Genomic DNA, 17,435 nt, shown 5'->3' on the forward strand with positions numbered 1-17,435 from the left:
ATCTGAAGATATTTAGCTCTCACCGCCCTCTAATCCCCCCCCCCCCCCTTTTATGCTAACTCGTGTTTCCTTTTTATTAAACAGTAATCGCACTGCATTGCTCAGGGTTAGTCGCTATTAAAGCACCTCCACCATGCATGTTGAAGCAATGATGTCGTGCACGGCAAATGTGGAATAATCAACATCCAAGGAGGGGATGGAATTTAAATGAGAGTCCAGACCCAGTGCAGAGGTTTTTACATGCAGATGAAGACAGAGGGGCAGAGGGGCGAAGCCTCATTTTCTATTCATGAGGTTTCATGCCCTTTTGCTTGTTGTGTCAGAGCTCTCTGTGTGTGTCTGTGTGCGTGTGTGTGTGCGCACAACCCGGGGCCAACACATACATATTCTACTGAGTCAACATCATGTCGCTCCACTCTGACAAGAAATGAAAAACAGAAAAGGCATGCCTCTGAGTGCGTCAGGTAGAAGTGTGTATGGCTACACACACACGTACGTGACCACAAGGATGTTCATGCAGGGGGGGTTGGGGTTGGGGTTTGGGGGTTGGGGGGGGTTGGGGGGGGTAAGCAGGCTGCAGGGGGTAAGCAGTACAGTACGCAACCCACCACCTACAATGTATGATCCTTTAGTTTTCTGCGACAGAGGAGGGAGAAGAAAAGAAAACGTCTATTTAGCGACTGTGAGTGAACGGAGACGAGTTCGACAAGCACACGGTCACAATTCACACGCCGTTAATGACCACGGTCGAGTTCCACCAGGGGGCGGAGAAGCTCCACAGCTGCCAAATCCACAACGTTACTACCTGTGGTCTAGTAAACTCCAGGGTTACACATACCCTAACCCTTGCCAACACACACACACACACACACATATATATATATATATATAAGGAAATTGTAAGAACCTTTGTCAGTACAATGCTAACAAAACTAAGCAGTACCAGTGGAAACCATAGGGGGCAATGTAGCCAGTAATTCAAGCAAGACAAAGAAATTTAAACAAAGTTAGGAAGGTGAGAATTCAGGAGTTTATAAGATAGAGCGTTTACAGCGTAGCCACCGCCTCTTTCTTCAGACGCACATTATCACTTTCACCATGTTTGTTGTCAGAAACCCTCGATTCTGCGCCGCCCTCCATTGGACGTTTTTGCTTAACTATCGGATTCAAACCATCCCACGGACGATAAAACAAACAAACCTACAAATGAGAGTTCACGGTGTCAGGTTGAATTCTAAACGGCTCTTTGTGTGGATTCACAAACAGAGCAGTTTAACTTTTCGGCCCCGATGTGCATCTTCACGTGTTCCAGGCTAAACAGGGGAGTCTGTCGTCTCCCTTTCTTCTTCCCATTAACCATTAGGAGGCTACAAAGGAAAACAGGCTTCAAGCGATTCCTCTGAATTCACAACTAGGTAAAAAGGGAAACTTTATCCTTGATGATACAAAAGAAACAACACAGAAATTATGCCGTTTATTCCCTTGTAGCGTTGCCGTCTTGTCTTCAAGCCCCTTTGTTGTTGCAATTATAATTTTTTCTAGATTCAAGGTCTAAACTAATTATTCGCAGTTGCTCAAGGCTTCGAAACCCACGTGCGTGATGGCGCACTGTTTAAAAAGCAGGGCCGACCGAACACAGCTCCGCCTGTTGTTCAACCCATAATGAGCAGGTAGAAGTGAAATGAGAAGAAGAAAGAGAAAATCAATCCAACCAGAAGAGAGGTGCCTAGATTTGAACAGTTAGATCAGGCTGGACGAGAGTAAGGGGTGGGGGGGGGGGAGAGAGGGTGGGTGATAAGATGGATGAAAGCATCGAGGGAGCAATGATACCACGCATGTTGTGTTAATAAGGGAGAGAGATAGAAAAAGATGAGTGGGGATCAGAAAGAGAGGAAGAGGAAGTGGAAGGTGAGATGTACACTGACCTGTGAGAGATCTGGGATGTCACCCTGATCTATTCCAACTTGCTGTCATCAAAAAACAAAAATCAACAAAACAAATAAAAAAAGGGGAGAAAGGAAGGTGGGAGATCATGGAGAGGAAAAAACAAATATGAGAAACACAAAACAAAAAACAGGGGAATCGTTACTTCATGCAGTGGCAGCGTCAAACAGAAACGACAACAGAAATAAACAAGAAAACGTTTCTTTGACATCTGGATTGGCCGATGAGCCGACCAATCCTCGTGGTGAATGGCGATGATGACTGTTCAGTGAGATGTGTCTGACCAATGAGGGAGAGCGGGTGTGGCGACTAATGACGGATGATGTGACAACATTGAAAACATTCATAGTTAAAAGGACAGCTACGGCAAAACCATCTGCAGATCCACAGATAACATGTTTCTAGACACAGATTAAGAAGAACACGTCCTTAGACTTACGTTTGGCGAGTTTACCTAAAGCTTTATTCAGTGAAAATAAAGAAATAATGGATTAAGAGACTTTTAGTTTACCAGGAAATGGTTGAATGTATCAAAGGAGACGTATTCTGCTCATATTCAAGTTGATCATTTTTAGTTTGTGTTATTACTAAAGCGTTTACACACAGAGGTGTTTTTTAACTTTGCAACTTTTCCATTAACAAAGAAAACGATATAACACAGTAGAGGAAAGGAAAAAAAAGCATTATATGTCTCCTTTAAAACTTTTTGGGGGATTTCTAATTATTAGTAAGTCGTCATGTATGATATAAAAAACATAAGTTACACCTTATTCATGTTATCGTGAGAACCCTGGTGAATCCAAGCCAAAGTCAGAGCTTTACAAGAGCCTGGATTTGTCTTTTATTTTTATTAAACACTATTGTTTTAAAAACTCTAATTATAAAAAGACAAAGCATCTTGATTGGGGCCGTCTATTTGAACATTCAGTTTCCTCTGCGGAAAAAAGGAAATCAACTACCTCACGGTTTCAAATCTGCTGAAACAAAAAGGAGAGAGGGAGGGAGGAGGGCACAGGAGGAGAGGAAGGAAAGAGGGATGATCTGTGGGCACTGGGAGAGGGAGAGCCGCACGAGTATCCATCTTTGTCGGGGGGAGAGGGAAGAGCGAGGAAGAAGAAAGGGATTAGATGGAGGAGTGTGGGGAGCAGGAGGAGAGGGAGCTAACGGAGCGTCTAACCATGTCCTCCATCTTTTTATATATATATAGGTGTGTGTATACATGTGTGTGTGTGTGTGTGTCTGTGTGTGTGCAGCATGTGTGGCATTGAGGGTAAGTCGGGTTCTCCTGACTACACACAGCTATAGAGCCAAAACACACTCTTTAAAGTTGTGTTTTTGTGTGTGTCTGTGTTCATGTATATGTGTTAATTGCGTGTCAATAAATCTGTGTCAGTAAATGAGACCAGGAAAATAAACAGCAGATGCTTTTCCAGAAGATTTTTTTTGTTAAGAAACCCTAGTAAATCTTACTCCAGATGTGAATGTGCACATTGCCGTACTTTCGAGTGTGTGTGTGTCTGTGTGTGTGTGTGTGTGTCTGTGCGTGTGTGTACCTCGGCCACTTTGAGGAACTCTGACAGCTTCGTCATCCTGTAAAGAAATTTCTTGTAGATCTCCAGAGCATCTTTACACTGGTTCTTCTTCATGTCGAAGTATTTTTCTACAGACACAGAAAGCAGAGATTAGGATTCAAAATCAAAGAGCAATGTTGTATTTTGTGTAACTTTGTGACTTGTCTGTATTGTATTCGCCATCTTTTTTAGAATAAAGTGGAAGGAGGTAAGTTGGGAGGGAAGGAAGGAAGGAAGGAAGGAAGGAAGGAAGGAAGGAAGGACCTATCAGTGTATAGTTAAGTAGAAACCAACAGAAGCATTTAACAGCTTCATGACAGCTTGTCAAAACTTACTGTAATTTATGTTTTGCACTGCCATGGCAACCAGGCTGTGATTATAAACTGTATGTTAGTGTGTGTGTGTGTGTGTGTGTGTGTGTGTGTGTGTGTGTGTGTGGGAGCGTGTTACCCAACAGGTTGATGACCCCCTCATTGTAAGCAGCAAACAGCCTTATGGAGTCTTTGAAGAGCAGCATGAAGGCCGAGTTGATCACTCCGTTGGTCAGCTCGTTGGGGTTGGCCTGGGGAGAGGAGGTGCAGGGAGGGGGGTGGGGGGGGGGGGTAGAAAGGAGAAGAAAAATCTCCATCACACTGTTCCAAAGACTAAAACACACATACACACACACAGACAAACACACACAAAATCCGTCTCCATAACACCCGTCTTACGCTCCATTGACAAAGGTTTCAAACTTTGCAATCTGTTGTTTTAATTTACATTTTGATAGGGAAGTGAATCAACTACGACTGTAACAACAAGCATGCATAATGACACACACACACACATCACACAAACACACACACACACACACAAACAGTACCTGGAAATCCAGCAGAGCATCTAGCTGGTTCTGGATGATGGGCAGCGTCTTGATCAGCTTCTCTGTGGTCATGGTGCGCATCACTCCGTCAATCCTGACACGACAGGAAACAAAACACACACACATGCTAATCCGGCAGGAACCTTGTTTGGCAGAAACTCGTATGTAAATTGTGATGTGAATTAAGAAATGCACGACGAAAAGGGAAACGAATAAATTAAGAGAAACTATGGGAAGTAGAAAGAAAAGCGGCGTTTTGCATAAGAACACTTGCACAGAAATGCTAAATCTTTGCTGCTTGAAGTGAAGTTTTTCTCGAAAGGATTCAATGTCACTCCACAACAGCTGATACTTCTCACATTGAAATGATCTTCACAACACAACCTCCAGCTCTCTGCATGCTAAGCTAAGCTAATCAGTTGCTAGCTGCAGCAGGAGACTCTGGCTTCAGGAGGAAGTAGAGATGTGGCATCCATCATTATTTACTGTCAGCTCACTCAAACTTTTACTTTTCACGCTCTGCAATATTTACGACGTTTGAGTCGGTTTACAACAGCCTGGAGATAAAACAGAGAAATGTTTCTGTCTCTTCTTTCAAAGTCGTGGGCTAAAGGACGCCCCCTGGTGTGAGGGTGGCGTAATGTGTTTTGCGGCCTCCCTTACCCCCTCTTCATCTTGGTGAAGTCCACAGCCACCAGTCTGTAGGACATGGCCTTCTCGTTCAGGTAACGGCTGTATCGTCTGATGAAGGTCGACATGTCATAGCCTGAGAGAGAAGGAAGGTTTTATATGAGACATGGATTCCTACCATTTGTCTGTTTGTTTTTAATATACTTTACTGTTTATCTGCACTGAGTCAGGTGCTGTTGAATCAAGTTATCAAGCTTTGAAAACAACCTTTTTAATACGTCCCCTTGATTGTCAGGAGCATTCTGGGTTTCTGAATACATTTTCTTTGAGGCAAATACTGCCTGTTTTGTTTTGTTTTTCAAAACCAAATTAAAACCAAATAGAAATGCTGGAAATTACCTTCACTGCCTTTCAGAGAGTGAAATGTGTGTGTGTGTGCCGTACCTTGCAGAGCGCCCTTATCCAGGAAGTTGTTCAGGTTAAACAGAGTGTTTCTTGAGGCCAAGTATTGGATGAAACGCTGTGAAGAGACAGACGAAGAAACAAAAGTTAATGAGTCAATTAAATATAAAAAGCTCAACATTCATAAAACACATTCAAATAAAATCTCAGTTTGCTCCCCTGGTGTATTTGGTATCAAACTACCCAGCCTGAAATTTCTGTGGAGTTAGTATTTAAGTTATTTTAATCCTCCATGGATTTATTATATTTTCGGTTTTATTAAGAACTTGAAACTCGTCTGAAACTGTGGGGTTGCTGGTTGAAAGCCCGGCTTTTGTCCCAGAATCCTCCAGGTCTCGTTATCAGCAGCCAGCAACAACAGAAACCCCAGTGGAGATGATACCTGGTGCAGATGTGAGCAGATGTTTGCAGGCTCAGCTGAGGGATGAGCTCCAGAGTCAACAGCCGAGTTAACAGTTCTGTAAAGCTGCATTTAGCAGTGAGACAGATAACAGGCCGGCAGACTGTCGGGCCGTAATATAAACAAAGACCGTATTGTTCTAACCCCAATTTTAAAAGATAAGTGAGAAGATAAAATGGAGAAGTAAGTAAAAACCCAACGCTCACCGTCTGACAGATGGTTATAGCTTATGCTCATTAACGTGCAGCTAATAAGGACTGATGTGATTCATCACTGACATAAAGTTAGGTCTCAATTAAAATGCAGCACACGGCAGCGACTGCAGTGACTCAAACATTTTAATCCCCCCGAGACGTTGAGCGGCAGCGGGATGATTGAACAGTTACTTTATGTTCCCGAGTCTGTTCCTGACTTTTGTTTCACTTTGCCTTCCTGCAGCGAGGTCAGAGGTCAACTCCGGCGACCTGAAGAGTTGCTCAGTTCAGGTTCTAGCTCTTAAACAACAGCAGGCAGGCGGGGGGAGGGGGGGGGTTTAACCCATGTCTCAGGACTGCTACCCCTGCTGCTCTCGATGGTTTAACCTCTGCTTGCGTCACCCCAGGCAGTCTGGGTCGTCTGGGTTTAAAAATTAACTGTTCTCCTGCTGGTTTTTTTTCACAGTCACTTATTCGGACTCGTTCTGAGTCACTCCACAGAACTGGTGAGGGAGGACGACAGCAGGAGGGAGCCGCCAGAGCTAAATGAATTAACCTTTGGGAAGACTGGCAGCACGATACTATAAATTATTATGTAATGACCCCTTTAAACGTTCATGAGATCAAAACCAACACTAAAACTTTGTGTCTGGCTTGCGATGAAAAATGCAATCAATACAATTTACAGACTTTTTTGAACGTTTATATTTAAACCTTCTCGGATTCAGTGTGAAATAACATTACTCTCCAGTGCAGCTCTGATTTCTGAAGGGGTATTTCAGAATGTCCCGGATATTTTCCTGTTCTTGGGGAACCTGTCACGGGAAAGTTAAACTTCACCTAAACCCTGTGTCCACGTCTTTTCTTTCACCTTCCCTGACACGTGCTCAGTACAACCTGTTGTCTACTGTCGGCCACTGAGCGTCTCCTATAGGGGTTTTTTCCTCTTATAGAGGTTTTTGTTTTTTGGCCTTGTTTGAGAGCACTCCAGTATTAATATATTAATGATGCCGACAGCTTTACTTATTCACTTTCTCAAGCCCAGAATTTCCTGGCTGGAGCTGCAGATTCAGGATGTATTCAGGCCTCTGGGAGGGCCCCGGTCCCCGAGCAGGTGCCGGTAGCTTGTCCGTTTCTCTAAGTGTCTTCATCTGTCGAGCAGAGACGGACACTCAAATCTGAGTCGGCAAACAGCGTTATGGACGAGCACGGCAATAAGGCGCAGCTGAATGAGCCGGTGTGTGTGTGCAAAATAAAAGAGAACAAGCTGTGATCGTCTCAGCAGAGTTTATGGGATCGGTGTAATAAGAACTTCAAAGGCCTCGGACTGGGTTGTGAGACTAATGTAGAAAAAAAGAAAAACGTTCAACTCTACATGCACCTGGAAAACACGTCTACAGGGGAGTGGAGCTGCGTCCCCCGGGACGGTTGTGTCTTCACCCACGTCCACTGGTTTGTGTGTTGGTCAGGAGACAAAAACTAAGAACGCATGTCAATGGAACTTGGAAGGACGAGACTTTATACACTAAAAACTATTTACTTCATAATACATCAAGATATTTGTGTTTTCCTGATGCAGAGTAGTATTTTTTAAGTACACATTAGTGGTTTCTATGTACTCACAGATCACTGAATAGGCTGCAAACCATTAAAGCCATTGAGTGAAACTATTAGGGAGGGTACAGACACGACAGGAACTCTAAACTGATGAGACTTGACACTTCACCTGGACTCGGTCTCTGAGGACCGGACCCTGAACTTTTTGTTTTGTCCCTCGCGAGCGCCTGTGCCATTTCGTCTTCCTCACATCGCTGAACAACAGCGCGCTGTGGGAATAGTCTTGGCCACCATCCATGGTTATGGGAACTCAGGCCTCAGGCTTCCCAAAAGCATCTTAACGTTAAGGCTGTCTCTGTCCAGCTGACTTAAAATGATCTGAGATTTGCCAGTTTGCCAATTCCCGATCTGGCAGAGACCCAAGCCACACTGGCTGGTTTGAGCATCTATGAATGTGCGTCTGTGAGCACAAATATGCTTGCGGGCATGTGTGTTGGATTCAGCTGCACTGACACGTTTCCAAGAGCTCTGGGACTGTTTAAAAAAGGCAAAAAGAATTTGATTTTGTTCTTGCCCCTTTTCCTTGTGTATGTTTAAGCAGTGGAGAAAGAATTAAAGTGTTCACGCCGTCACATGCAGGGATTTCAGCTTCCATCTGTGGACAGGAAATGAGTTGCTAAAAAAGTTGAATATGGGTGGCTACGATATCATTTTTTCAAGTCATAGTTGGAATTGCAAGTTTTATGTTGGAATGAAGGTTGGGTGCACTGAGGATAGAGGTGGAAATTAAGCCTCCAGGGGGTAAATATATGTAGGATGGTAACTTTAACTCATAAAACACAATAATCTGGTGAAAATAAATATCCCATGAGCAGCTATAAGTGTTACTTAGCTATGAATGGAGTTAGCACTAGTGTTAGCTGCCTTTCGCTGTCAGGTACTCATCCGTAAAATGTGTGTGTTCACAAGAGCATGACAATGATGAGGTTAGATGTGAAGCTGTTTGGATACTTCTCGTCTATGGGTTTAAGTTTTAAGGTGGGAAAGCCATTATGCTTTTGGAATTGATAATTGGGGTGATGACTTCCGCCGTGTCAACATGAACCCAGGTAAAGAAAGACAAGATGGTAACGGATGTACAGGGGAAAGAAGGGAGAGACGGCAAAAGACAAAAAAAAAAAATGAAAAGCACAAACTTCATAAGCTCTCTCTGCCTCTTCCTCATCAAAAGTCCATCAGACGAAAGCCTGAGCTTCTCCCACAGCCTCAAATACAAAGGCGGAGGCACAGAGAACCCACACAAAACGCATGGATATAGTTGAAAAGGAGGAAATCTATAAAGGGGCAGAAACACTCGGCGCAGAGAGACAGAGACGCAGAGACAGAGAGGGAGACTCAGAAACCCGCTGAGCCCGAGATTATTCAGCGAAGACGTTCCAAGAAAAAGACGCTATTCTGAGAGGAAGGTTTTTGACAAAAAGGTGTAAGAATAGAGACGAGTGAAAAGGAGGAGCGATTGAGGAGACGTGGAGAGGTGGAGGGGGACGAGACGGAGACGAGGGTCGGCTCGGCTTGTCAAATAATTCATGCTAGCATATTGAAGAACAACCCCATGTATTATTGATACATTTAGATCCTGGCGACTCCCTCTACCTCTGTCAACCTCAACAGGGAGACATAGCTATGGAGCATCCGGCCTTCACCCATCCTCTACCTCCTTCCACGTCTTTCTCTCCAAAGTGCACAAGTTGGTGGTTTCCATAGCAACCAAACACCACAGCCTGAGGTGATTTGGTTGTTTTTTTCACAACCGTGTTGTCAAGCCATGTCGAGGATAAGCCGAGGCTGGAAAGCTGCAGTTTCAACTGTAGCTGGATTAGGATCTAATCGATTGTTTGAAATGATTAATTGATGTATGAAATGTAAATTATATTGCGACTGGTTTTTATGCTGTCTTCTTTGTCCTTCACACAGGAAAAGACAGGTTTTAGAGGACCAGATCTATGTGGTCAGTCCTATCCACATACTTTTGGTCTGGGGCTATTTTAATGGTCCATGCTGGCATGGCTCTTTGCTTCCCGTTATGGTTGAATGGCCCTGAATTCAAAAGCAGAAGAACAACACCCATGATAAATTCAGTTTACTGATGAGCCATAGACCGAATATATATATAAATCACCCAATAGCTAAAACCATGAAGGCAGAAATATTCTACAAATCTACAAAGCCTGAGAAGCAGAAGCACGTGATCTGTCCACAGAAAGCAGTTCTCGCTGACACCACATCTTTTCCTCCCTTTGGCTGAAAAGAACATCCACAGCCCGGCCTGGTTGGTAAACATGACCTCACGTTGCATTATATCTGGGAAACTGAGCCAGTTACCGCTCAGCTCCCTTTGGACCTGCCGACGTGTACACAGAGCCACTGAACAACAACCTCCACCGACAGGAATTATTGATCCTGCTTGTGAAATTCTCTGTTAGCTTTCAAACAGCTGCAAGAAATGTGGAATCTGTGTTCTTGCTCAAGGACACTTCAGCACGGAGCAGGATCTGTTTGCAGGGGAATAAATAGGGGTCAATTGGGTTTAGTTATCTTCAAACGGGGGTTCACAGAGAATTATTTTTTTTTCTTGGCTGCAGTGCTTGACTTCACTTTCCCTCGAACGCACACACACAAGCACAGAACCGACAGAACCGACTGCAAACCGAGCTCCGCCGAGAAGGTGATGACTCACACGAGAAGAATGAGTCGTGATCGGGCTGAGTTGAATGGAAGCAGCTCTTATGCAAGCAGAGAAACGCACAGAAGGAAGCTGACGCGTGGAGAGATACAGACACACAGATCGCCTGGCCTAATTTCTGCCTGGGATTCTCCTTCCTTGTTCCCTTCCTCCTCCTCCTCCTCCTCTTCCTCCTCTTCCTCCTCCACCAGATGTAGTGTTTCTTCTCCTTTTACGCAACCAGACGTTCAGCCCTTAAAATCAATCCGTGTGTGAAAGAAACAAAACTTGGTGGATTTCATATCTACATTTAAACGCCTGCAAGTTTACTGTACATCCAGCTCTAAGTGTGTGTGTGTGTGTGTGTGTGTGTGTGTGTGTGTGTGTGTCTCTACAAGGTGACAAGGCTAATAGCGTGTGGGCTCCTGCTCTCAGGGGAGCAGTTGTATCTTGCTGGTGGATGAGTGTGGCTGTGAGGTCAATGATCTAGACAAGCAACATGAGTCATCAATTGAGACACACACACACACACACACAGAGAGTAGGTAGTAGGTATTAGTACAGTTTTCTCCCTGTAATGTGATGCTCATCATATTTACTCGCACACAACTGACGGAAACGACACGTGAACAGAAGTCGGGTTTTACAGATGCATCGTCATCCAGCAGCGAATGAATCAGACCCAGTTGTGGGTAAACTGGTTGAGCGTCTAAGCAACAGTTTGCAGAATGAAGTTTTTTTTGACCTTTCTATCAAAGTATTTTAAAAAGGAGTTACTGAGTATGAATTACTTTGGGGCGTTTGGAGCTCTGAAATTAAAGGTCACAATCATTTCCTGCACACAGTCGGTGTTGGGTTACTGGTCACTGGAGCGTCTCCAAACCTCGAATGTGAGGAGATCCGCAGTGTTAGAAAACATCTGGTTCTATGGAAATGTCTGATAAACATACAGGAGCCAAAAAGTGTTCTTCTGTTTTTGGTTGTTCACAAAAAAGCTCTTATTAGACAGTGATCTGAAAACAGTCCAAGTAACAACCCTTTATGTTATTTGTTAATAAAAAAAAAGTATGTATTCATAAAGTTAAACATCCAGAGGGGGAGTTGTCTTCACTTTAAAAATCACTTTTAAAACAGATCACATGCAGTGAATCAGCTAATTGTAATGATTTCAGTTGTGTGGAGGAGTGGCAGCAGCAGAGGTAATTACAGTTGTACTAATTAAACAGGCCACTCGAGGAGAGCGAGCAGTAAAAACGACTTCTCACAGGCAGGGTAACCTTTTAGAATAATAAGGAGCCGACACGGGGCGAGATGCTTCATAACAATAATAGATAAAGAAATACATCAAATGTTTATTCAGTATGATGCCCTGCATGGTCAAGGACATTAAAAGCTGTCCTCCTCCAAATATGCAGCAAAGTACGAGGACACACAGCATGAAGCAGATTTAACCCCATTTTGATTCATATTTGTTCTACTTCATTAGTTGTGAAATTCACCTGGCTATAACTAAGCCACGCCCCCTCTCAGTTTCTGTTGCTATGGCACATTTAATACTCAAAATGCAAATGTTTCGAAACTATTTGTGACTGATTTGAGACGGAAGTAGACAAAAGCCGCTTCTCATTTCTCGCCACTAACTGTATTTTGTTAGTTATCTGCTCCTTGCCCTTTTTAACATTCATTCCTCACACTTCTGTGCTCTTGGACTTTCTCATATTATAAAGCCAAAAACCACAACAACATCCTGAGTATTGTTTTGACTACAGTGCCACTCACAGCCCATCGACGTGTGGAGAAAACCGACGCTTGACAGAAACTGCCGCACCTACTTATGGCTGCTTAACTATGACTGAACAATGGCTGTTGTGGGCAGAGGTTTGATAACAAATCTCAGTAATGGGTCGGCAGATACTTCAAATCAATAACTCAGGATTGAAGACCAACAGACGTAAGAGAGGCAGACGCAGACATCCCTGACTGGGAGAATCTCAGAGAAACAATTTCCTATTGTCTCAGGTCTTTTGAGGGACCTTAAAAATGATGTTTAGCCTCAATAGGGACCCGGCTATGGTTCCCATGAAGCCTACTGGTCCTGACAAGGTCAGCGAGAAACACACACTGTTCATACAGTATCTGCTTCTACACTAATCATCTTTATGTTTGCCACAGCAGCAGCTGATAGGAAGCACATGTGTGGTGACTGTGTGTGTGTGTGTGTGTGTGTGTGTGTGTGTGTGTGTGTGTGTGTGTGTGTGTGTGTGTGTGTGTGTGTGTGTGTGTGTGTGTGTGTGTGTGTGTGTGTGTGTGTGTGTGCATCCAAGCTTGTCAGATAATCACAAGTGACCCCTATTAGAGTCAGGGTGACCTCTCACACACGCACAACATCCTCCCTGTGACACACTGCTCGAGTCAGCACTTTTAGACAATCTGTCTTTTAGCATTTTTCCTCTTCCTCCTTTTCTCTCCTCCTCTATCGCTCACCCTATCCTTGCTTGAATCTCTGCGTCCGTCCGTGTCCTCGCTCTCCCCAAGGAGGCGAGGCGGCGTTCGCCACGAGAGTGCTTCGGTGACATCACCGAGACAAATGGGCCGTTTGCTATCTGGGACACTGGTGTGGCAGCGAGATGGGCTGGGGGGGGGGGGTGCGACGACTCAAACCGCAACTCCACACTGGCCTAAAAGCACACAAACGGTGTCGTCTCACACACCCACACACAAACCTTACCCTCCCTGTATCTCTCGCTATCTCTTGCACACAGAAAAAAGAAAAGCGGCGTGTCCTGCTACCATCAGCACTTTCACCGGTGTCCTCGCCAGACCATCCCTGTCTCCTCTCATGTCCTTAATGACTCTCACACAGACTTCTCTCGTCCTGCCCCCCCCCCCCCTCTCCTCCACTTATCCCCATCATCTTTCTCTCACTCAGTCCGGTTCCTATTCAGCCCGAGTCTCGGCTCTCTATTATGATCCCTGACGCACGGAGGTGAAATCAATCAGACTGTAATTTTCTCCCGCTGACACAACTACCTTGTCCCGAAGACGACAGTGTGATGGGCAGTAGTTTGAGCACTTGATGTCCTTGGAAACAAACTGCCAGAGAGGGTTTCACAGGGCTGTGTTATACTGTACATGTGGTCTGGCAAATCTTTGGGCCGCGACATTCCTCAAAGTCACAGTAAGATGAGGAAAAACTGAAAACTGAGGGCTACTGAGAAGACTGTTCATCTGGGAACACAGTTAAACGTGACCAGTGAGGGCTGCAGGGGTTTGATTATCTGCTCTGGTGGAAATCGCAATTTATACGGCATTTATTTATAGTTAGAAAAACTGGAAACCTTTTTAAAACATTAAAAAAACTGATATCAGCTGTAAAAATCTTAAAGTACAGTAGTGAACTAAACAAGAAATACTGTTTGGCCAAAGAATTCCCGTAGACATTATTGTTCAAATACTTGTTACACGTGAACGACGCATGTATTGAACTTCCAGATTTGAATGTGTGTTTGCTTGTTGGTTGGTTTGTTTATTTGTCAGCAGGATTACACAAAAACGATTGAACACACAACTTAATGGAAGAATAGAAAACGGTTCACAGATTCATCCATTTTCCATGGGATTATTCGTGGTGCTCCATCAGTGCTTGTTAGAAACTAAAAGCAATGTATTCACACGACAATATCTTATTACGTTAAGTAAATTTGGGGATAAATCAGTCTTTGAGAGTAGATTGAAAGAAACGCTGGGAGAGAAAAGAAGCCGAGTGTCCAGCTTCCATTTGAACAAGTCCTTTTAACCTTCCAAAAATCAATTTTACAATAACTTTGACTTCTATGTGACCCCATTTCTGCCGCTCACTTGAACACTCGTGTCTTGCACCGTCATCCCCTACATCTGTTTCTCTCGAGTCCTCACTTCTTCTCTCTCTTTGTACAGCCTCGTTCAGGTAGAGGCTGGGCAAAGCATCCCAAACGCTCCTGGGAGAGAGACCCAGCGGCCTCCCTACACCGGAGGGGGGGGGACGAGCGCTGTGGCTGGGAGTGAGGAGGTAGAGAACGGCTCTCGCGGCCATTGTTTGGGGTTTCCTGCTGGATTGTTTTTGGTACATATTGGGCCTATCACACAAAGACTTGGAAGCAGGGGCACATGCTGACTAATGATAACAACCGAGACAATGGCTACACGAGGAGCCAGGACGAAGCACTTATCACACCCCAGGCTGGAGAGACATTCAGGCTGCGTCCACACCACCAAGCTTCAGATTTAAAAATGAGTCACCGTTGCCACATTTGCGTCTCCCGTCCACGTTTAAACTGCCATTTTTGGAAATTACGCTCGTTTTGTCTTTGTCTAGCCAGGGAGAAATTTGGAAACTATGGCACAGTCACCGATATTCGCTTCCTGATTCTCATCAGTCACGACTCGAGGTACGTATAAACAAGTACGCGACTCTCGGCAGACATGGAATGCGGACAGTGCGGTCAACCCTGTCAGTCCATTCAATTTCACTAATGCTGTTCCTCGTTCGTAGTATTTTCTGCAATCTGCTTCCTGTTGACACCTGCGTCTCGTATGTAAATGGTTTTAGTTTTAAAACAATGTCTTCAGCCGTTAATTAAACCTAAACCTTTGTTAGTCTGTGACATTCAGACCCTTCGTGTATGAGAACAACCTGCAGAGACTGAAGCGAACTCTTTAAGTGGCTTTGTACCGGAACAAGTGAAATCATGATCAGAGGTATTGACTGACTCCTGATCGCTCAGCGTCACTGGGGACTGAGCCAGGATTGCTTCTTGGCAGGGAGGAAAAAACCTGGGGCTGAAGAACTGAAGGAGTATCAATACTGGCCCGTCAACCATTCTCTCTCCCACTCACACAAAATGCAATATTACTCTAATCACAACCTCAAGCCCTTCAACAAATACAGCGGCTGAGGCAAGACAAAAAAAAAAAAGATTCTCACATTCGATTTGAAAGCGAGGGCTGAATTTATTACCACGAGCAGCAGAATGAAGTGGGCTGCATTTAAAGTTACTGTATTTTGCTGACATCCAGACCTACTTACAATAAATGCAACAGTGGACGAAATTTTTATACGTTACATATATATTACAGTCTGCGGATTTACATTCAGCTGTTTACTACAGACTCGCAGGAGACACCGAGCTGGGAGAGTCAAACTATTATTCGTTATTATAATATTTTCCATATCTTACTACAGGTGAATTGAACCAACAGCACTCAGGACACATATTCCGTTTCCTGTTGAGCTCTTCAGGGTTGAGCTGTGCTCTGAGGCAGCGAGATCTGAGAGGGCAACGTCTCATCGCATCAGAAGTGGGTGACACTGATGGAATATGACACACAGCAGCTTTCTGATTCAACTATGTAAACGCTAAAAGCAATTTCCCTTCAAAAGTCCCATCGGTCACTACAGCTCGTGTCAAGGAGGTGATGAACACGCAGCTCCTCTGATTTAACTGGATGAAAATGTTCTTTACTACCAGAGCATTCATTAGACAGAGCACAGGGCCATCTTCAGTGAGCCAGCCAAGCTGGAACCGCTCGGCGTGTTGATCTGAAAAGGAATGTACAGTCTATTGACCCCAATTCTGTGGGTCTGCGGTTTCTAATTTTACGGCCAGATTTCTCTCCGCTCTGACTATAATGGATGGGGCGGCCGTGGGGGAGTGGGGACACCTGGCCACCGAGCCCCAGTCAGCACCACTGTTCGGACAGGCCTGATGAATGCAGGCCGATGAGCGCACACAGTTGTTCTACTACATCCGGGAGCCTCGGAAACGCAGCGTTTTGTACCAGGTCTTTTTACACACTCTACGTATTCTTTGTAGCTTTAAATCAAAATTAAAACACTGAATGTTAAATGTCCATTGCACTTGAATTATTAGCAGTGGTATTAAAATATAAACCCCAGGATTATTAACATGATTATGCTAAAACTACTCGAACTAGGAGGTGAAGCTGTGGCAAAGGAATAAGGATAAACGGGGGATTCAAGGACTTTTCTTCCACTTCCTTTAACACGGTGAGCTGAGGGCGTCAGCGGAGGTGTTTGAGCAGTTGGTAAATCCATCAGGTCGTACATAAAAACAAGATAATCTCACCCGCTTCCTCTCGTCTGAGGAAGTTTAGACTAATGCAATAAACTCTGACCCAACAAGAAGGAAGTGTTGTGTAATATAGACACAAGTGATCCACACTTCAAGGGAAGTAGTGCTTCCCCATTTCAAAAGGAAATGAAAAGGAATGTGGCTCAGGGTGTGTCGGCTTTTGGGTGTGTTTGATTATAGTGTGTACGTACAAGAAGATACAGTCGTTTAGTATTTTAGTATTAGTGCATCATTTACAGTGGAGATAGTTTCAGTGGCTTTTTGCAAAGAGAATATATTAACATTTTGGGAAATACACTAAATCACTTCTTCTTAGCAGGAGTTACATGAGAGGAGATCTTGTTCGGGTTTCAGAAACTTAGCACGAAGACTGAAACGAGAAGTAAAACACCAGCTACTGGACTTGAGCTTCATATCTTTGTACAGATGTGAAAGTGGAATTAATCTTCTTACTCAACTCTCTGCAAGAAGCAAATAAGCATGATTTCCAATATGTCAAACTATTCCTGTAAATTACCTTATCACTCTCTGAATTGATCTGAGCTCTCATTTTTCAAAGCGTCCACTGAACTGTTGCATATGAATTGAGACGTTTTGCAGACAAGAGGTTCTATCAGACCTCTTCATGAAAAACAGCCGGACGTGTGGCAAAGCTCACAATTAATAAAATCCAAAAAGTTCTCCCAAACACAGCAGGGAGAGTTTGAATTTCAATTATTGTCTTTGAACGGCTGCAAATCCACGGAGGGGCCGTGTTATTCTTCTGGATTTTAACCATGTTTTTATGAAGTTCATTTGTTTGATCATTCATTTGCTTCCGTCCTTGTCCCCCGTCTTACTTGCTTCCAGCTCGTTCTGAGCTAATTAAATTTTTTCTGCGCTGCAAAGCTCCTTTGATTATTCTCTCCACGTGTCCAGTGTGTACGTCGTGCGAGGCTGAACACGAACACTTTACCGTGAAC

At 44.1% G+C, this 17,435-nt stretch overlaps 1 protein-coding gene across 3 annotated transcripts in view; it reads right to left on the bottom strand.

Moving 5' to 3' along the window:
• The window catches only part of LOC117751769 (phosphatidylinositol-binding clathrin assembly protein-like), a 43,267-nt gene that overhangs the window by 7,741 nt on the left and 18,091 nt on the right, over positions 1-17,435 (bottom strand). The window contains exons 3-8 of one of the 3 annotated variants that reach the window (XM_034568675.1): positions 5,452-5,527; positions 5,041-5,143; positions 4,378-4,471; positions 3,966-4,077; positions 3,498-3,604; positions 616-636 (exon numbers count right to left, since the gene is read on the bottom strand). In XM_034568675.1, the coding sequence (XP_034424566.1) occupies positions 616-636; positions 3,498-3,604; positions 3,966-4,077; positions 4,378-4,471; positions 5,041-5,143; positions 5,452-5,527 (513 nt within the window). Of the gene's footprint in view, positions 1-615; positions 637-1,925; positions 1,968-3,497; positions 3,605-3,965; positions 4,078-4,377; positions 4,472-5,040; positions 5,144-5,451; positions 5,528-17,435 lie in introns of all 3 variants that reach the window. The other 2 variants (XM_034568674.1, XM_034568676.1) reach the window with 2 other exon arrangements.

The sequence above is a fragment of the Hippoglossus hippoglossus genome, chromosome 18 (assembly GCF_009819705.1).
Source record: "Hippoglossus hippoglossus isolate fHipHip1 chromosome 18, fHipHip1.pri, whole genome shotgun sequence".
NCBI lineage: Eukaryota > Metazoa > Chordata > Actinopteri > Pleuronectiformes > Pleuronectidae > Hippoglossus > Hippoglossus hippoglossus.